Below are 22,083 nucleotides of genomic sequence, written 5' to 3'. Positions count from 1 at the left end.
CAGGTGCTCCACTAGCTTTCTTCGCCCAATCTGCTCCATCAGCTTGCATGGTATGCAGGTTAGGGACACTGGCCTGTAATTCAGTGCCTCCTGTCTATCCCCTTTCTTGTATATCAGGACTACGTTAGCTGCTTTCCAAATTTCTGGCAGGTAAATACACACACACACTTCTATGTGTGTGTGTGTATGTGTGTGAAAAAATTAGTAGTTACGGTGCGGGCTGTAGTAACAGTTGAATGATTGTCAGTTGAGAGGCAGGCCGAAAGAGCAGAGCTCAATCCCCGCAAGCACAACTAGGTGAATACAATTAGGTGAATACACAGGGGAACCTCACGGCTGAGTGGACAGCGCTCCGATGTCGTAATCCTAATGGCTCGTGTTCGATTTCCGGCGGAGACGGAAACAAATGGGCAGAGTTTCTTTCACCCTGATGTACCTGTTCACCTAGCAGTAAAGAGATACCTGGGAGTTCGACAGCTGTTACGGGCTGCTTCTTTGAGATGTGTGTTAGAGAGAAATATATGTAGTAGACATAATAGAGGAAAAATATATTGGTCAGAGAGGCGGGGTCCAAGAGTTAATAGTTCGATTCTGCAGGCACAAATAGTAAACACACGCACACAATATTAACCATGTGACTGTCAGATCTTCATGATAATTCAACCAATTGCGAGCCACTTAGTTTGTTGAAAGGGAGCAGTAGAGGAACAGAAGTACTTACATCGCATCAGGCTTGGATACCCATGTGCATGGGAAATAGGCTTACAGGTTCCGGAAGATGAGAGGAAATGTCAGCACTGTGGAGAAATGCCCGACAGACCACAGGAACATTATCTAACACAGTACCCATTATGATTTCAACTTAGATTCATTAGAGCAGAAGTTGTTAAACACATATGGCAAAATCTTACTGAAGCGACCATACGAGTCATAAATACTCATACTCCGCCCAAGTAAAACAGAAACAAGCAACACTTAGTGGGCTAGCCAGAGGCTTAGGGCCCGCGCAGGAATATCCCTGAAAAAAAAACATGACTGGTTGACGTCACATTTGACTAGAAATCATTAAATTCTCTCAGCGCTTGTTTCCTTTCAGCAAAAAAATAGTTTGTATGTGGCTACAGAATCAATTATCTCCTATATCACAAATCTATGTAATTTAAAGGTGTAATACACAGAAAATACGAAACATTACATTATAATGCACGTAGTCAATAAACACCAAAGTATTATAAGTCGCAAGTCAGGATAATTCTGGCGGACAACTGGCAACTATATTCGTAATCTCTGGCAACAGCTGGAGCAAATTACAAACGAGTCAGCCACCAGGAGAACAGTTTGTCTAGTGCAGCTGAGGAGTGAGGGTGTTGGACCGCTCTGCTCCTTCATTTATCAGTGAAATTCTTTTCGCTTAAGGACAGGAGAGTTTCTGTAACAGAATCTCACATTAGATCATCTCAAAGGTATTGCTTTTTAACGATGTCACGTGAAATGTGATGTTTACTTGATGTCCAATGTTTAATGGTTTGTTTTGATGTGTATTGAATACTAACATTTGAACATAAACGTCTGTGTATAATAGTGACGTTAGAAGGTGTTTTACCGTTAGGACTATTATTTGTGTGTATGTACGGGATGTTTAGGATTTTAAACCAACGTTTCCCATGTATTTGCGTGCGCACACGCGCCAACTCGTCCTCTCAACGTAAAAAACGCAACCTATATGTTATGTAGCGTAACCTACTGTGACAAGTAACGGCCTACAAATTACTTTTTTTATGCATCGGATTTGATAGGTTAGGTTGCTTGGGTTTGTACGTTTCTAGTTAGGTAGTGTATTTTTGGAGGAGGCAAATCGAGAAAATGGGCTGCTGTGGAGGTAGACCACATATGAACCATGTTGAGTGCATGTATCAACGATATGCTCTTGTTTGTGTTTAATGAGTACTGTTTAATTTGGTCTTGTTTGTTTGTCTCGCACAGAAAAATGTTTTCCTTGATCCTTGATCTGTTATTCCGTCGGGTTTGAATATTTAGGGAAACTTGTGTGTAATATATACACACAAGGTCTGAAGTAGGTAGAATATAATTGTGTTAAGTGTTTACTGATTGCTGGACTTGATTTTTTGAGCTGTAGCTCCTTGCTGATGTCCAGTATTCTGTTATGTCGATTATTTCAGTGAAATAATCGACAGGTATAACGGCAACAGAAGAATGGACATCAGCGAGGCGCTTCACATCAAAAAATAAGGGCCAGCAATAGGCAACCAGTTAACACAATTACATTCTACCCACTTCAAGACCCCGAGCCAACACAGAGACAGGATAAAATGACTTAGGAACATAAGCAGCCACGAGAACATAAGCTGCCCATGTTGATGCATTTAATACCCTTTGTACTTTGAAAAAACTGGTTGACACTGGACAAATTAAAAGTTTATTTTTTCCAAAGTGTCAATCGGGAGAAGAGAGTGAGAAACAAAGGGTTTAGTGAACAACTTTAGGGTTGTTCCCTTCCAGCCAAACTACCAAGCTGTTGATGTGCATGATTCATGAAGCTTAATTGTCTGTCCTCCATGCACTCAACCGAGGGAGCCGGGTTCATTCATCGGGCAAGGCAGAAATGATTGGGCACGTTTCATTTCACCTGATGCCTCGGTTCGTCAAGAAGTGAATAGCTACCTGGTAGTTTAGCAACTGTTGTGGGTAGTTGTAGGTAGGTTGCATCATGGGTAAAGGTCAGTAGTTGGTCTCGAGGGACGTTGTTGTTGTTGTTTTCTACACTCGGCTTAAAGGAATAAAGTTCCAAGTAGCACGGGCTATGACGAACCCTGTAGTGGACTTACCTGACACAGAAGCGGGGCTGTAACTCGAGCTACAAGGACGGCAATAGGCCTATATTTACAGGCTTACTGTCCCCCACAATAAGCATTATTGGAATCTGACGGGTGAGTAGGAGGGGCCGGGGTGAGGAGCTAGGTATACACGGTCAGCGGCCCGCCCTCTCCACCATTCACAACGTTAATTCCTCCGAATCTAACCTAACCGAGGACTCACGAATAGAAAACGGGTTATCACGTCAATTTTGCAAGTCGCTATGATTTTTAGTAACTCGGTTTTTTGGCCTTATGGGTTTTATTCGTCAAAATACTAGATGGTATTGGAGAGGCCGGGATGTGAGACGCCCAGCTCGTTATGAACTGGACACGCACTCTTCTTGTCTTCACAAAATACACGATTTTGTGTGTTATTAATTCTCTAAAGATGTCTTTAATGAAGGAACACCTGGGCACGCCTTGTGTGGAATGACTCGAATACCGTACTGAATATTCATCATCCTTGGAGGGAGGGAGGTTGGTTGGTTGGTAGGTAATGGAGCCAGTAACCATCCTTCTAACATTATAATACTAATAGCAGCTATTTGGTCCAACATACAAAAATACTGTTGCAGCTGTTATGATCCCAGGCAACCGAAAAACGAGTCTCCCCTATGAGAATTATTCTATCAAGCCTGACCTGACTAGGAAGTCGGAGATATATAGACATGAAGATTCATATGTAAAAATAATTGGGTAAATTTTACAGAGAGTTTAAAAATATGGGCAGGGAAAAAGAAAATAGATAAATGACTGGTTATGAGATGTGGATAATTTGCTGGAGGCTCGCTTCGGGAGGGCTCTGACCCCACTTTAGTACCAGACATCGTGAGGGGAAGCTGTGCTCCATGTGAGCTCCTGACAGGGAGGAACCCCTAGTGATATACCTTCAAGAGAAAGGAAGTGTGCAGACGTTCCAGCTGTGGAATCGAGCTGGGAACGTGAGGTCTAAAGTCCTGGATGGCAAGGAGAGTTTGTTAAGCCGCCCAGAGACTTTATCGTGGGCCGTGGGAGCGCCCTGATCAGACTCCGTCAGAGGGAGAGCGCCCTCGACTAGACAATCTGTGGTAAGCACGATTTTAAGCCAGTTTATAGTGATTACATGTAGTTGGTCGTGTGCCCAGCGACAGTAGCGAATGTTCATTGATAAGTTAGACATGTTTTAGTAAGGCAAAAGGCCTCAAATAAGACGGTGAAGAGGGAGGAACGTTCTGGAGGACGAAGCGACGTCCGTCTCCTCTGAGTGCTGGCAGATGACTGAGGGACCCCAGCTCCTGGTGGGGTAGCTGCCTCGAGGGCCGCCTGGCCGGGCGGAGCATGGACCAGCCCAAACGGGGAAGTCCACTCTCACAGTATGAAGAGATCAGAGATATGTTAGGTGCAAACATATTGTGTGGATTATTTCGTTTATGTGTTTAAGGGGGAACGTTTTTATTGGCGTGTCAATGGGTTGTAGGTTTGTCTTTGGAAGAAGTTGCTGAGAACTTCGAAGCCAGCAGAGAAGGAGTAGTTGAAGAGACTCAAAGGCTGTTGAAGGAGTAGTGTACTCTGAGGAAGAGTAGCCCCACAGTGAAGAGTAGGTCCTCGAGCTGTGAGAAGCAGTGAAGAGGAGTGTCACGTGCTTCTGTAATACCAGTGGCGAAACTCCAGTTCTGTTCGAGGAAACTTCATGGTGTAGCAGCCAGGAGAGCTGTGGAGGATCCTGGTAGATAAACCCGGAAGAACCTGAAGATGTCAAGGTGGTGAACTTCCAGAGGTGGAAGGGAAGTTCTGGTTGATTACTTGTAGGGAGTTGGTAGAGTGTTTGGTTGTCATTAGCGTGCAAGACGCAGTGAAAGGTGAGTGACAGTTTGCCATGTTTGTGCCAAGGAGTATTTATACTGAAGTATAGAGTTATAGTCGTAGGCTGGATTACCTGCAGAGATATACATATGTGTTCTAGGACTAATAGGGTGATCGATTGATCATTGTTGTATATCAAGGAACATTTATACTAATATTTATGTTATTGCAGCCATACACTGGTTTTCCTTGTATGTGTATATATATGTATTCTCTTGCTGATAGTGCAACATTGTGTTATAAGACTTGACCTACTTGGAGGTTGGTAGTATTAGGTGGTGAATCAGGAGATAGGATACCACTGGATAAGCAGATGATAGAGTTCTGATGGTGTTGGAGTGCAACCTGACTGAAATAGTATAGAGTGTAGGATTCATTATTATTATATGTGTGTATGTATTGTATATGTGCTTTGTCCAGTAAATGTATTCAAATTTGCTGGTGTTTGCCCTTGTCCTAGTGATGCCTTTAAGTATTAAGAATGAAACAAACATGACATGTTCACCAACTCGTCCTCCTAATAGCACATCGCATTTGGACGTATACTTTACATAAAGCCAAAAACTGTCATACAAGAAAATGATAGCTGCTCACAAAATTGACGTAATATTCCGTTTTTTGTTCGCGGTTCCTCTGGCAAGTTAGAATAAGACACTTTAGTACAATAGTTTTTTGACGTTAGAAACCCTCGTGAGAACGGGCTGATTTCTCAGCCATGTGTATCTGCGATACACTGATTCACAAGTTTTGTCCCGTTTAGCTGGGCCACTCGCCAGGCGGCCACACGTCGACTGACTTCTGCACCATTACTGTAGGAAGGTGCATAATTGTAGTAACTTGATTTGCTTATCCACGAAACGAATTTCATAAAACCTGGGAGGTGTATTCAGTGTAGAAATTTGACATCATTTATTAACCCTTAACATAATATGTAAGAAAGGAGTTGCTGTTTTATGTTAAATTAATACTAAAATATAATTATCAAATACCTTGGTTAACCCTACTAAAAAATTTTTTTATGGCGGGTCTACTAGAAAATGTTACATTGCCACGTCATCAATATTAAATTCACTCAAGAATAATATTAATAAATAATCTTTAAAACAGCAGTCTGTGGAATACGATGAATATTAAAAATCACTTTCCTGTGATGAACAGAATCATCTATAAACAAATATATTAAATAAACTAACTCCTCTCGAAATAAAAACCGAACCGTTCTGGACGCGTCCGGAGCAGGAAGGGAGGCGGAGAAGCCATTGTACAGAGACAACGCCATCAAGGTTGACTTCCCGTGAGGCGCACGCAGCGTAGTACTACATATTCCGGCACGTGAAATTGTGACGGCATGACACATTAGTAGCAACTTGACTAGTTTATCACGTTACACGCGACGACACCATAACCACATGGTCAACGAGGAGACAGTTTACATGATTCAGATGTGTCTATTGCTTGTTAACCAGGCTGCATTCTACAAAGACAGCTAAGCTTGTCCGTATCCATAATATTAACCATTCTTGAAATCGTAGAATAGCCAGTAGTAACAAATTTATCAGTCAATTAATTTTGATTTGGTAGAACATATAGAAATATACAAATTTGATCTTTAACAATCCAAGTTTGTAAAGGAGGCTACTAGTGGGATGAAATTGAAAATATACAGTACGCTCTCTAAAGAAATAATTTAATATCAAATTAAATTTAACTTGTTTAATAAATAAATAAATGAATAACTAAATTGAATAAAATTTCTAGGTTTTCCCCATATTTCAGGGTAATTACGATAAGATTTTCTGAGCTGCTTAATTTTTATGTATTACTCATAAGGAATTAAGAATTAATCCCAGAATATAATAGTTTTCTTTATTTTATTGTGCTTTAGCCAAGTAAAACGACTGAGTGTGGGTGCTGGATATATTTGGAAAACTTGAAAAAACTTATGGCTGATTAATCTGATATATATATAAGAAAAAAAGATTCAGAATTATTGTTTAGTCTTTTGCTGATATTAGCATTTTTTACCTTCAATCGTGTAGCTGTATATGCCAGCGAGAATTGCATTTAAAGGCTAATAAAAAAATAACCGTGCTATCAACAGGGAAGAACGACCATTATTAATTTCGGTAGTAAATTTTACATTCATGCAATCTTACACGACTTAAAATAATCACTCGTGGAATATACTTTGATTGAACCGCACTAGTTTGAAATTTGATTATTTGAAAAGTTCTCCCAATACTTAAGGCAGAAAATAATAACACGCTCCCCAAAATTTCGTTTGGTATGCGAGAAAATTTTGCATCAAAGATTTGGAGATTTTGGCGCGCACATTTAAAAAGGCTGCCCGCCCCTGTCTTAGAGGATGGGCTGAGGAAATGAGATGAACATATCAGTCAGCTAACTACTGTGACCTAACCATACAGCTCAAACTTTGGAGTTATAGAACCGTATGTCGTAAAGGTACGCTTTGAATGATCACAAAGCAGATAATTAAAGTTCAATTGAACTTCCAAACTTGAAAGTCGGGACAGACGAAAGTGAGATTTTGTGAGAGAGTTCAGTGAGATTTTTTAGCTTATTAGATTTAACATTTTGTTCTTATTAATACATTTAGCCTTTAACTACTGTTAATAGATGTAGCCTTTGTGATATCGTTAGTAGATGTAGCATTTACCTGTTGTTAATACATTGTCTTTTCCTGTTGCTAACAGATTAATTTTTACTGTTGGTAACAGATTTAAGCTTTTTACTGTTAATACGAGAATAAATATATTGCTTTTAAGTCTGAAAATATATAATGTAATTATTCTGTCTCATCGCAGAAAAGTACATTGTTCTTATTGGGATTATGAATGTTCATCTTTTGCTCATACTCTCCTGATCTACCCAAGCTTCTAATTGACTTCCCTCGCCTTCATGAAAGTTATTTAATCTGATATTCTTGAATTTAATCAAAGTGTTCACTTACACAATATTCTTTAATGTTCTCTATTCCTTAATTATTCAAATGAACATTCAGTCACAATTTGCGTTGGAATAAATTAGTAACAATATTTGAGTCTTTGAAAGTCATCTTTAATTTAGGTGCGTGGTTTTCCTCCCAACAGAGATGGTGCACAATGGTTACAACAGAATTAACGCTATTAACGGAAACAATGGTAATAATGGCGAGGTAAATCTTGGTGGTGAGGACAGGAGGGCGCAGGCGCCGCACCTGGAGGCCTTGGCGGAGTCAGCGGTGTTGACGCTCATGACGGGGGCCACAAAGAAGAGGTCTTGGCAGGGGAACAAGGCGCACATCACGCACATAGTTCACGCCCACCTCCCTCACATCGTCCGCCAGCGTATGCAGGTGTGTGTTCGCCTCTACACTTGTTTTACTCTTAAGTTTTCTCTTTGCTTCCATATTTATCTCGACTCTTATTTTTCATTTCCGCTTTGTCTTCTATTTCCCGTTTCTGAAATATTCGCTTGTTCTCTCTTCATTATGTTCAATCTTGCGTGTCCTCAACTCTTCATAGCGTTCCCATCCTCTTACTTAATTATTTTCATTTTCTCTTTTTTTACTTTCTTTTTCTTTCTATTTCTTTTACTTTTTATTTTTTCTTTCTTCTACCCAGTTTTAAATTAAAATTTTGGTGGTTAATCAGCAGCAGGAAAATATAATAAAAGCTGTTCATCAGACTTTTATTTAAGCCTGGTCCTTCTCTTTTTTTCAAGTCTGGTCCTTCTCTCTTTTTCAAGCCTGGTCCTTCTCTTTTTTTCAAGCCTGGTCCTTCTCTTTTTTTCAAGCCTGGTCCTTCTCTTTTTTCAAGTCTGGTCCTTCTCTCTTTTTCAAGCCTGGTCCTTCTCTCTTTTTCAAGCCTGGTCCTTCTCTCTTTTTCAAGCCTGGTCCTTCTCTCTTTTTCAAGCCTGGTCCTTCTCTCTTTTTTTCAAGCCTGGTTCTTCTCTCTTTTTTTCAAGCCTGGTTCTTCTCTCTCTTTTTTCAAGCCTGGTCCTTCTCTCTTTTTTCAAGCCTGGTCCTTCTCTCTTTTTTTCAAGCCTGGTCCTTCTCTCTTTTTTTCAAGCCTGGTCCTTCTCTCTTTTTTTCAAGCCTGGTTCTTCTCTCTTTTTTTCAAGCCTGGTCCTTCTCTCTTTTTTTCAAGCCTGGTCCTTCTCTCTTCTTTTCAAGCCTGGTCCTTCTATCTTTTTTCAAGCCTGGTCCTTCTCTCTTTTTTTCAAGCCTGGTCCTTCTATCTTTTTTCAAGCCTGGTCCTTCTCTTTTTGCCTTAACAGCTCCTTTCGAAGCCTAGGTTTATCATTTGCTTTATTGTAAGTTTGACTATATTTAATAGCAAGCAAATTTTATGCCGGGTGGTGAGTGAAGTTGGAGTCTCTCCTATGGTCTGCATCTTTGATTTCCTCGTCTGACTGGATTTAACAAAAAATTATGAAACATTTGATGCGTGTCAGGAGAGGAATGAGTAATTGCTGATGGAGTGTTCATTGAGCTGAGGGAAATGGCCAGTGGTGCCACCTTGATGTTTAGATTTCATCCGTTAATAACATATTTCTGATGTTCACGTGAGGACCGGCCTAGACGGGTCGAGGCTTGAGCTGACCCTTCACGGATCTCTACCCTGTCCAAAAGTCGGGATGGGATAATGGACAGGTGTTTCCAAATAGTGGAGCATACTCGAGGTGTGAGCTAACTTTATAATCAAAGGTGCAGCCACAGATGTCGAGCAGGTGCAGAAGCAGCCTGTGAGTCTTCATGGCCATTATATAAAATAATATTTGTCACCACCCCTCACTTTTATCTTCCCTCTCCTTTCTATCCTCTTTCAGCTTTCCTTTCTCTAGTATCCTGTTATTGTAGCGCGAAGGAAGGAAGCGGGACACGTTCGTGGCGCCACGGGTGTTGAAGACAAATTATGCCGGGGGTTTTCTTTTAGATTTCATATTAAACACAAAAGTATTTTGCATTTAAGAAAAGAGAAATTATCGGAAGCTAATAACTGCTAAAAGTGTTCAGTTATAGAAGAGAGAACATAAGAATGTGAAGAATGTTGATGATGGGGAAACTTTTGGCTAGCATTGCCGCGTCTCAAAATACTGCAGTGGCCTGCTTCTGTAGCGTCTTTTCCGGTAGAGACGTGTAGACATTACTGTAGCGGTTACGTAGAGATGTGTAAATATTACTGTAGAGACTTTTCATTAGAGACATGTAAACAATACTCTACTGTCTTGTCCTGTAGAGACTTCCATATTACTTGAGTGGTCACGTAGAGTCTTGTAGATATTACTGTTGTCGTCTGGTAGAGACTTATAAACATTGCTGTAGTGGTACTCAAGCGTCCTAACATGCACTGCCTGGCCCTGCACCTCCTTGACAACCTTTACAGTAAGAGGTCATCCGTAATCCACCTGTGCCAGTATTATGGTACTTGGTAACTTGGTTGAGCAGCTGCTGTTGCCGGCGTAGCGAAGGTCTGCAAGTGTGACTCGGCTGTCACCATGAAGCAGTGGGTGATGATGGCACTCCAGCGTCAGGTGCCACCATGAAGCAATGGTTTACCATGTCATTGACAACGTTAGCTTTGTAAACTCTCTATTTTGTCAGAATTGCACCAATCAGTAATATCCAGCAAGACATTGCAGCAACGAAAGGTATATATCGTGTCGACCTGTATTGACGGATGGCAGTTTAATTGTTGCAGAAGCTGTACAATATATATATATATATATATATATATATATATATATATATATATATATATATATATATATATATATATATATATATATATATATTCAAGCCTGGTCCTTGAATATATATATATATATATATATATAATATATATATATATATATATATATATATATATATATATATATATATATATATATATATATATATATATAAAATGCACCAAGTTGCAAGGCTGTTCATTTTAATATTGTGTTGCACGAGAAAGTTGCATATATTTTACAATTGCAGTTATGGACACAAAATGTTGCATAAACCTGCTATGAATATTTGACGACGTGTAAATATTTTTGGTTGAGGAACGTAACTGGTGTTGTGAAAGAGCCTATTATTTTTGTGTTGCAGGAGAAGGAGTCTATTATTTATGTTACAGAAGCAATAACATATTGTCTGTGTTGCAGGGGTCTATTATCTTTGTGTTACAGAAGCATTAGCCTATTATTTCAGTGTTTCAGGAGCCAATTTTCTCTGTTACAGGAGCAGGAGCCTATTAGCTGTGTTACTGGAAGGGGAAGGGAATGTTACTGGAGCAGTAGCCTTTTGTGTGTGTTGCAGGAGCCAATTATATCTGTTGCAGGAGCATGAGGGTAATCAGAAAGTGTTGCAGAAGCATGAGGGTAATCAGAAAGTGTTGCAGGAGCGGGTGCTACGTGACTGGCGGGTGTACGACACAGTGAGTCTGAGGCTGCTGGATCTGCTCTTCTCTGCTACGACCACTTCTCTTCGTCTCGTCCACGTCAGGACCTTCTACCGCGACGACCTCATTAGTCTCCTGCCTCGCCTCGCCGTCCTCAGGGAACTGAGCTTTCAGGTGTGTGGGTGTTCGCTTCGTTAGGTGTGTGTGCTCAGTGTTTTGTGACTATTTCATTCATATGTGTCATTACCATCATGTATGTGCTACTTCATCCATGTTTTGTCGTCTAGATGAGTTCTTATCATCAAGGTGTGAGTGTTATCTTGTTTAGGTGTGTGTCCTCTCATCCGTGTCTGTGCGCGCGCGCGTGTGTACTCGCCTACTTGTGTTTGCGGGGGTTGAGTTTCGGCTCTTTGGTCCCGCCTCTCGACTGTCAAGGTTCCTAACTCTATTGGATTCAATCATATCTGCACTTGAAATTGTGTATGGAATCTGCCTCCACCACATCACTGCTTAATGCAATCCATTTGTTAACTATTGACACTAAAACGTTCTTTCTATTGTCTATGGCTCATTTGGTTACTAAATTTCCACCTGCGTTCCCTAGTGTGTGTTTGTGTGTACTCGCCTATTTGTGTCTGCAGGATCGAGCATTGACTCTTGGATCCCGCCTTTCGAGCATCGGTTGTTTACAGCAATGACTCAGGTCCTATTTCCCTATCATACCTAGTTTTAAAATTATGAATAGTATTTGCTTCCACAACCTGTTCCTTAAGTGCATTCCATTTTTCCACTACTCTCACGCTAAAAGAAAATTTCCTAACATCTCTGACTCATCTGAGGTTCCAGCTTCCACCCATGTTCCCTCGTTCTGTTACTATTCCGCGTGAACATTTCGTCTATGCCCACTGTCAATCCCCCCTGAGTATTTTATACGTTCCTATCATATCCCCCCCCCTCTCCCTTCTTTTTTTCTAGTGTCGTAAGGCACAGTTCCTTCAGGCGCTCCTTATACCCCATCCCTTGTAACTCTGGGACGAGTCTCGTTGCAAACCTCTGAACCTTTTCCTGTTTCCTTATATGTTTCTTCAGATGGGTACTCCATGATGAGGCGGCATACTCTAAGACTGGCCTCAGGTAGGCAGTGTAGTGCCCCCTAAATGCCTCCTTACTTAGGTTTCTGAATGATGTTCTAACTTTTGGCAGAGTAGAGTACGCTGCTGTCGTTATCCTATTTATATGTGCTTCAGGAGATAGATTAGGTGTTACGTCCACGCCCAGGTCTCTCTCTCGCGTCGTTACAGGTAGGCAGTTCCCCTTCATTGTGTACTGGCCTTTTGGTCTCCTATCACGTTATTTTCTGTGACTCTAAAAGTACTCTGCTGTCCTTAAATAACCCATCACAATGTATGTCGGAAGTAGCTTGTAATATTAAATGGAATGTAATTTTTGCCAATGACAATAACTCTTGTATAAAATTTGTGTGAATCCCATCCCATGTTGGAGTTGGAAAACATGACTTTGTAGATCGATTGGCCAATGAGGCTTGCAGGAAAGAAAACATTGATTATGACTTTGGACTATCTAATGCAATTATTAGAACCATACAAATTAAAGAAATTAATTCAGATTTAGAAGAACTAAGAAATCTCCAGAGACCTGAAAGCTGCAGTATTAAAAGTTATGACAAGTTTTGTAATAATAGGTATTTGTATGGTCAGCACAGTAACCGGACCAGGCAATGTGAACCGGACCAGGCACCAGAATATTCAGATTGTAAACTCTGTGATAAACCTTTAGTGCATTCACTATAACACTATATTGTTGAATGTGAAACCGTAAAGGACTTTAGACCTCCTGGCCTCTTGTACCACCAACTGGGTAACTATTTCATTGACTCAGGTGTCCTGGACGACATCCTAACAATTTACCCAAAACTTGCTTGTCCATTTTAAAGAATGAAGAACAATTTATATTTATATTACTTCTAAGCTGCATCACTTACGAACCCATCCCTGCCCTTGTGTGGCAGTGCACAATAGAAAGTGGTTTTCATATATCCATACATTAAAACATTGATTGTAATATGATATATATGTACTTCCGCCTACAGTTTAGACCTATTGTCTTATGTATGACCCTCTGTCCTGTGTGACAGAGAATACCAGCATTATCCTCACTTTAATAAGACTTAATCGAAATCCTCAGATTAGGCCAAATTGTAATTAATTTTCTCAATAAAGATGTTATTAATAAATTAATAGTCCCATTTCCATAACTTTGCGTTTGCTCGTGTGTGTTGTATTCAGTTGTATTCACCTAGTTGTACTTGCGGGGGTTGAGCTCTGCTCTTTCGGCCTGCCTCTCAACTATCAATCAACTGTTTCTACTACTACTACTATTTTTTTTCTCCATCTCACACACACACACCAGGAAGCAGCCCGTGACAGCTGACTAACTCCCAGGTACCTATTTACTGCTAGGTAACAGGGGGCATAGGGTGAAAGAAACTCTGCTCATTTGTTTCCGCCTCCACTGGGAATCGAACCCGGAACCTTAGGACTACGAATCCGAAGCGCTGTCCTCTCAGCTGTCAGGCCCCTAATTTGCCACTTGACGCTCCAAGGACTTAATTTATCTAGATCAATTTGAAGGGCATGACAATCGTCTGAGTCTCCTATCTTCCCCGGTATCTTAGCATCATCCGCAAACATGTTCATATAATTCTGTATTCCTTTTGGTAGATCGTTTATTTAGACGATGATCATTACTGGTGCAAGAACTGAACCATGTGGTACTCCAATAGTAACACTCCTCCAGTCAGGTATATCGTCTCAGACATATGAGGGCGGTAATCAGTCAGTTAGAAAAAATTTCATCTATGTCGGAAGTATGTCACTCCTCCAGCATGTTCTAGTCTCAAGAACAGCCTCTTTTGTGGGATTCTGTCAAAAGCCTTTTCTTTAAGTTCAGATAGACACAGTCAAACTAACCATCTCTTTCCTGTAGTATCAATGTGGCTCTATCATAAAAACTAAGTAGATTTGTTACTCAGCATCTTATGTTCGAAAATCATACTGTCTGCTGCGTTATTATGTCATAACTCCAGGTGTTCTACCCATTTGGCTTAACTATTGTTTGTATTGTCTTGCCTACCACGCTTGTTAATGACGCGGGTCTATAATTTAGAGGGTCAACTCGGCTATCATTTTTATAGATTGCAAGTTGTGTGTGTGTGTACTCACCTATTTGTGCTTGCGGGGGTTGAGCTTTGGCTCTTTGGTCCCGCCTCTCAACAGTCAATCAACTGGTGTACAGGTTCCTGAGCCTACTGGGCTCTATCATATCTACATTTGAAACTGTGTATGGAGTCAGCCTCCACCACATCATTGCCTAGTGCATTCCATTTACTAACTACTGACACTGAAAATATTCTTTCTAATGTCTCTGTGGCATTGATTGTGTGTGGGGGGGGTAAGGGGGGGGGACATCAGCGTGCGTGTGCAGACATCTGTAACAGGGTAATCTAATATTCAGCATCATGAGATAAACTGAAGTAACGCTCAGCTTAAGGTAAGACGATACACCCCTCCCCCACCCCCACCACCATCGCCACAACTACCATCTCCTTGTTCGGTTGGAACTAGCCCAAACTAGCACTGAAGCTTAGAAAACCAAACTTAACGTAATTTTTTTGCAATAAATTATTCCTGTGTGGCTCATTACATCTCTTGTTAAGGTTGACGGGGCTGTTGGTACATGTGTGTGTGGTCGCAGGACTCCACCTGGACGCTGAGCCAACGGCAGCTGGGGCTGGCTGCTCACGCCCTCACCACCATGGTGCATCTCCGTGTCCTGAAGCTGCAGTACTGCGGCCACAACCTCCTGCTGGCCACCCTCGGCGCCCACTGCCCCAACCTTCAGGTGTGTGTGTGTGTGTGTGTGTGTGTAAGGGAGGGGGGGAGTATTTACTCTGTCTGCAGGATCAAGCTGTTAGATCTTGGACCTCGCCTTTCTAACAAATGGCTGTCTAATCTGCTGACTCCCGACCCATATTACTTTCTCTCTCTCTCTCTCTCTCTCTCTCTCTCTCTCTCTCTCTCTCTCTCTCTCTCTCTCTCTGTGTGTAAAGAATCCTTCAGAACCTTGTATACCACATATGTAAGACCAATCAGAGAGTATGCAGCCCAGCATGGAGCCCGTACCTAGTCAAGCACAAGACGAAGCTGGAAACCGTTCAGAGATATGCCACCTAGACTAGTCACAGAACTAAGAGGCATGAGTTATGAGGACAGGCTGCGTGAACTGAAGCTCACGTCGCTGGAAGACGGTAAAGCTCGGGGAGACATGATCACCACATACAAAATTATCAGGGAAATTTACAGGGTAGACAAGGATGAATTATTTAACATGGGTGGTACACGCACAAGGGGACACAGGTGGAAGCAGAGTACCCAAATGAGCTACAGAGACATTAGAAAGAACGTTTTCAGTGTCAGAGTAGTTAGTACATGGAATATACTAGGAAGTGATGTGGTGGAGGCTGACTCCATACACAATTTCAAATGTAGATATGATAGAGCCCAGTAGGCTCGGGAATCTTTACATCAGTTGATTGATGGTTGAGAGGTGGGACCAAAGAGCCAGAGCTCAACCCCCGCAAGCACAACTAGGTAAGTACAACTAGGTAAGTACAGAGGAAGCAGCCCGTTAAAGCTGTCTAACTCCCAGGTACCTACCTACTGCTAGGTACCAGAGGCATCAGGGTGAAAGAAACTCTGCCCATTTGTTTCTGCCATCGCCGGGGATTGAACCCGGACCCTAGGATTAAGAGTCCATAGCGCCCTCCACTCTGCTATCAAGACCCCCCCCCCACTGTTTTTTTTTTTGTGTGTGTACTCACCTAGTTGTACTCACCTAGTTGTGCTTGCGGGGGTTGAGCTCTGGCTCTTTGGTCCCGCCTCTCAACCGTCAATCAACAGGTGTACAGATTCCTGAGCCTATTGGGCTCTATCATATCTGCACTTGAAACTGTGTATGGAGTCAGCCTCCACCACATGACTTCCTAATGCATTCCATTTGTCAACCACTCTGATACTAAAAAAGTTCTTTCTAATATCTCTGTGGCTCATTTGGGCGCTCAGTTTCCACCTGTGTTCCCATGTGTGAGTGCCCCTTGTGTTAAATAGCCTGTCTTTATCTACCCTATCAATTCCCTTGAGAATCTTGAATGTGGTGATCATGTCCCCCCTAACTCTTCTGTCTTCCAGCGAAGTGAGGTTTAATTCCCGTAGTCTCCTCGTAGCTCATACCTCTCAGCTCGGGTACTAGTCTGGTGGCAAATCTTTGAACCTTTTCCAGTTTAGTCTTATCCTTGACTAGATATGGACTCCATGCTGGCGCTGCATACTCCAGGATTGGCCTGACATATTTGGTATACAAAGTTTCGAATGATTCTTTACACAAATTTCTGAATGCCGTTCGTATGTTGGCCAGCCTGGCATATGCCGCTGATGTTATCCTCTTGATATGTGCTGCAGGAGACAGGTCTGGCGTGATATCAATTCCCAAGTCTTTTTCTTCCTCTGACTCCTGAAGATTTTTCTCTCCCAGATGATACCTTGTATTTGGCCTCCTGCTCCCTTCACCTATCTTCATTATATTACATTTGGTTGGGTTAAACTCTAACAACCACTGGTTCGACCATTCCTGCAGTTTGTCTAGGTCTTCTTGAAGCCTCAAACAATCCTCTTCTGTCTTAATCCTTCTCATAATTTTGGCATCGTCTGCAAACATTGAGAGAAATGAATCTATACCCTCCGGGAGATTATTTACATATATCAGAAACAAGATAGGACCTAGTACAGAGCCCTGTGGGACTCCACTGGTGACTTCACGCCAATCGGAGGTCTCACCCCTCACCATAACTCTCTGCTTCCTATTGCTTAGGTACTCCCTTATCCACTGGAGCACTTTACCAGCTACACCTGCCTCTCTCTCCAGCTTATGTACCAGCCTCTTATGCGGTACTGTGTCCAAGGCTTTCCGACAATCCAAGAAAATGCAGTCCGCCCAGACCTCTCTTTCTTGCTTAATCTGTGTTACCTGGTCATAGAATTCTATTAAGCCAGTCAGGCAAGATTTACCCTCCCTGAACCCATGTTGTCGATTTGTCACGAATTCCCTTCTCTCCAGATGTGCTACCAGGTTTTTCTCACGATCTTCTCCATCACTTTGCATGGTACACAAGTCAAGGATACTGGCCTGTAGTTCAGTGCCTCTTGCCTGTCGCCCTTTTTGTATATTGGGACCACATTCGCCGTGTTCCATATTTCTGGTAGGTCTCCCGTCTCCAGTGACCTACTATACACTATGGAGAGTGGCAAGCAAAGTGCCTCTGCACACTTCCAGTACCCATGGCGAGATCCCGTCTGGACCAACAGCCTTTCTAACATCCAGGTCCAGCAGGTGTCTCTTGACCTCCTCTCTCGTAATTTCAAACTCTTCCAAGGCCGCCTGGTTTACTTCCCTTTCTCCTAGCATAGTGACCTCACCTTGTTATGTTGTGAAGACCTCTTGGAACTTCTTGTTGAGTTCATCACACACCTCTTTGTCATTCTCTGTATACCTGTCCTCGCCTGTTCTAAGTTTCACTACCTGTTCTTTCACTGTTGTTTTCCTTCTGATGTGACTGTGGAGTAGCTTTGGTTCGGTCTTGGCTTTGTTTGCTATATCATTTTCATAACTTTTCTCTGCTTCTCTTCTCACCCTGACATACTCATTCCTGGTTCTCTGGTATCTCTCTCTGCTTTCTGGTGTTTTGTTATTCCGGAAGTTCCTCCATGCCCTTTTGTTCAGTTTCTTTGCTTCCATACATGCCCTATTATACCATGGATTCTTCTTTTGCTTTTCGGATTTTTCCTTTTGGGCCGGGATGTATCTGCTTACTGCCTCCTGACACTTTTGGGTGACATAGTCCATCATATCTTGTACAGACTTAGCTCTGAGGTCTGTGTCCCAAAGTATTTCCTTTAGGAAGCTTCTCATCTCCTCATAATTTCCCATTCGGTATGCCAGCCTTTTGTTTCCCAGTTCTTTTTTGGGGGGATAATTCCTAGCTCTATCAGGTACTCAAAGTTCAATACACTGTGATCACTCATTCCCAAGGGCGCTTCCATCTTGACTTCCCTTATATCCCACTCATTTCGGGTAAATATCAGATCAAGCATTGCTGGTTCATCCTCTCCTCTCATTCTTGTTGGATCCTTGATGTGCTGGCTTAGAAAGTTTCTTGTTGCCACGTCCAGCAGCTTAGCTCTCCATGTTTCTGGTCCTCCATGTGGGTCTCTGTTCTCCCAATCTATCTTCCCATGGTTGAAGTCTCTCATGATTAGTAGTCCAGATCCATTCCTGCTAGCAACAGAAGCTGCTCTCTGTATTATGTTAATGGTGGCCATATTGTTTCTATCATATTCCTGTCTGGGTCTTCTGTCATTTGGTGGCGGATTATATATGACTACGATTATAATTTTTTGCCCTCCAGTTGTTATTGTTCCTATTATGGAACCTTCAGTGACTACCTTGAAGGTAGTCACTGAAACCTTCAGTGACTACCTTCACACACACACACACACACACACTGTGTGTGTGTGTGTGTGACAATGTTTTTCATAGGAAAAGTAAATTGTAAGCACATTGAAGTGAATTTAGATGAAACATGATCATTGGCTATAACAATGAATAAACCGAAAAAGTTTTGAAGAATCATTGACTCAGAGTCGGGGTGAGAATAGCTTGAGTAATATCATCCCTCTCTTATTTAAGTTTCAATTGGCTCAGAGCAGCACGAGCATTGCCACAGTAACCAACATAGGGGGTCCGGTGGGGCGTTCATTCCCCACCTGACTTGAACACTCGTTTTCACAGGTAGTGGATGTGCTTGGTTCCCAGGGCGTTGACGACGAAGGCGTATGGGGCCTGGTGACCGTCAACCAAGCCCACTATAACGCCCTTGCACGCCACGCCCTCGCACACTCCCCAAAATCCTACAACAACAGTCTCAACGTCAGCCCAGGCGGATGCTGGATCCTTGCCTTCAGAAGCCTTGCCTCTAAGATGCTGATGAAAATGGTGCCAAGCAAAGCCCATTCCATGCAGGTACCCAACTTCACCATACCATATCCTGTCCTACCTCATTCTACTACCATCCACTGTCCTCCACCAAATCCCCCTCCCTCTCCTCAATCACGAACCCCACTTCCCTCTATTACTCCACTGCTCTCAGCTTCCCCATTACTGTACCCTCCCTTTCCTTCCCTATACCCGACTATCTCCAATTCAGCGCTCTCATTACAAACAGAAATCACAATAGCGTGATGCATTAAATGAACTAATCCACAATGGCCGTGATGAGGGTTCGAACCTACGTCCGAGAGGATCCTAGACGTGCCTTAATTAACTTTGCTATGACATGGTAAAAGAATTGCAACCGGGAGTTCAACTGACCTCACACGGATCCTGCAATCTGAGACACAAACAAGGGTTTTACGCAATTTCCCTATGCACCTGGGCTCTGTCAATCATCACTGCCCTTGTGAATTTGTTCATTTGGTGCATCACGCTATTGTGATTTCTGTGTAATAAAGTAAGGGCGAAGAGGTAGAACAGCTTATTGACAGCGCTCGGGTGCATGGGGGAATTGTGTAAAATCCTGGTTTGTGTCTCGGAGAGACTGCAGGATCCGTGTGAGGTCAGTTGAACTCCCGGTTGCAATTCTTTTACCATGTCACAGTAAAGTTGATTAAGGCACGTCTAGGACCCTCTCGGACGTAGGTTCGAACCCTCATCACGGCCCTTGTGGAATTTGTTCATTTACACTAATCCCAGATGGCAATCATGTAGGTGGCGATAGGAGTCTCTGTCGATGTTAGTGGATAAGTATCATTCTGATGGTAATAATTAGGTAAACCAAGATTAAAATTAACAGTCAGAAAACAGTTTTTTACCCTTAGGTGAATAACGCTGATACGAAGGTGGAAGAAGATGAGAGTAATGGTGAGGATACGAGCACCAAGACTGGCTGGGGAGTGAAGACTGTTGGAGAGAAGCAGGACCAAGAGGCTGTGATGTGGAGTCTCTGTTGCTCCACTTTGGCGTTCCTGGACCTCCGCTCTACTGGTGTTACGCAAGCCGGGGTCACCATGCTCACCCAAGCCCTGCCAGTCCATGCCCGATTGGCATACGATGCTCACATCCGCCCGGCATTCGATGTACGTGCTCAACTTGAACCAGTTTCCCAAACCTGTCCGGCATCTAATGCCCACACCCGTCTGACATCGCCTGCAAACAACCACCGGACACCGGAAGCTGACACCCCCCGGACAACAGAAAGCCACAACACACACAACACAGACACCCATGACAACACCCATCTTGCCAGCGAGGTCCAGGCAGCAGTAGCCAGGATGGTACAGATACCCTTGTCTGCATTATAGACGACTACCCCTGGATGGTGTTGAAGCCACACTTGGCACACCGGGCCTGCAGCCCCACACTACCTTCAGCCACACAAGGTCACAACTATACTACACTTACTGACACGTTGGACGAGGCTTGACTGGTTTTCATTAGTTCGAGCCAGGTCCAGTTTCATAATTATGCTCGGGAAACAGCATCACCTCTTAGATATTTCCCTCAGCCACACTTGAACATAGCATATCTTCCCTAGTTCCTGTGTTCCACACATTGAATAAACTGACTGAACTACGAAGTGGAGTTGTAGAGAAGGGCTATATACACGGCTTCAAATGTAGATTTGATGGGTCAGGAACCTTTACACCAGTCAGTTGGAATCTCAAAAGTGGAGTAGAAGGTGAAGCTCGGCTCTGGCAATCATAGCGTGTTAGTTAACACATCCACGCATGTACACACATGCGCACACATGGGGTAATACATGCACAGTCTGATAACATCTTTTGGAACAGCTGTGTATATGTTTTCAGTCTCTCCTGCTCACTCTTCCTATCTGTCTTGCGAGCTGCCGTTCTTTCCGTCTCGGTCTCTCTCTTTACCATGAACTCGCCATCTTATCCTTCTCTTTTACTATTTATCTCTATGCTATCTCTCGTTCTTCCTGTCTCTCGACGTCCTCATATGAAGTGTTTTTCATTTTAATATCATGACCGTCATCCTACATTGTTTCATTTGTGTGTTTCTCAGATCCTCAAAAATCAGGGGCCAGATTCACAAAGCAGTTACGCAAGTACTTACGAACCTGTACATCTTTCCTCAATCTTTGACAACTTTGTTTACATTTATTAAACAGTTTACACGCATGAAAACTTCCCAATCAACTGTTCTTATTGTTATAAACAGCCTCTTGATGCCTCGGAGCTCATTAACTGTTTATTAATTGTAAACAAAGCCACCAAAGATTGAGAGGATGTACAGGTTCGTAAGTGCTTGCGTAACTGCTTCGGAAATCTGACCCCAGGTCGTTCTTCTTCCAAAATTATGTAATGTTTCTTAATAAATGATTATTTGTTGATGTTCATGAACCATTACTTTGCGGTCACTTGTCCCTCGTTAGAATTCTTGATGATTCGGATGCTTTTGATATCGTTCGCCTTATGCATTTCTGTTTTCGTATTAGCACCCTTGGTGATATTTAGCGCCCTCTAATTATTTCGCTCATTTGATGGTGCTACATAGCCTTCCCGGTTTGGTGCCTTCTTTTGATAATTAATTACTTACTCATGAACCATTATCACTTATATATATGTTCGCCCATTTAAAAACTCTCCTTTTCAACAATGCGTTATTCAGTTGTGGTGTGTTAATGTAGGTTGTGGTATTTCTTAATTCTGTGTTGCAAGGTGCAAAAGTAAATAAAGTGATCTACTTAAACGGCTTATACAATATATTATTTTTTAAGTATGTATTTTGTTTAACCTACATTGTTGTTTATACTTTTTCTGTCT

The 22,083-nt window shown here is 42.3% G+C and overlaps 1 protein-coding gene across 4 annotated transcripts; it reads left to right on the top strand.

The window, feature by feature from the left end:
• The first annotated feature begins 1,304 nt into the window (after window positions 1–1,304).
• Window positions 1,305–22,036, top strand: LOC138353154 (uncharacterized). 4 transcript variants are annotated; one of them, XM_069306012.1, is made up of 6 exons: window positions 1,305–1,463; window positions 7,829–8,073; window positions 11,108–11,281; window positions 14,882–15,028; window positions 19,031–19,261; window positions 20,116–22,036. In XM_069306012.1, the coding sequence occupies exons 2-6, from the start codon at window positions 7,831–7,833 to the stop codon at window positions 20,596–20,598; spliced, it is 1,278 nt and encodes a 425-aa protein (XP_069162113.1). In that variant the 5' UTR covers window positions 1,305–1,463; window positions 7,829–7,830; the 3' UTR covers window positions 20,599–22,036. The 4 variants fall into 4 exon arrangements, with proteins under 4 accessions (XP_069162113.1, XP_069162111.1, XP_069162114.1 ...); XM_069306010.1 differs by having other exon boundaries at window positions 11,048–11,281; XM_069306011.1 differs by lacking the exon at window positions 1,305–1,463 and adding an exon at window positions 5,989–6,212 and having other exon boundaries at window positions 11,048–11,281.
• The last annotated feature ends 47 nt before the right edge of the window (window positions 22,037–22,083 follow it).

This window comes from Procambarus clarkii, chromosome 56 (assembly GCF_040958095.1).
Source record: "Procambarus clarkii isolate CNS0578487 chromosome 56, FALCON_Pclarkii_2.0, whole genome shotgun sequence".
Lineage (NCBI taxonomy): Eukaryota > Metazoa > Arthropoda > Malacostraca > Decapoda > Cambaridae > Procambarus > Procambarus clarkii.
The sequence above is the reverse complement of the archived record's forward strand: the minus strand, read 5'-3'. Positions and strand labels throughout refer to the sequence as shown.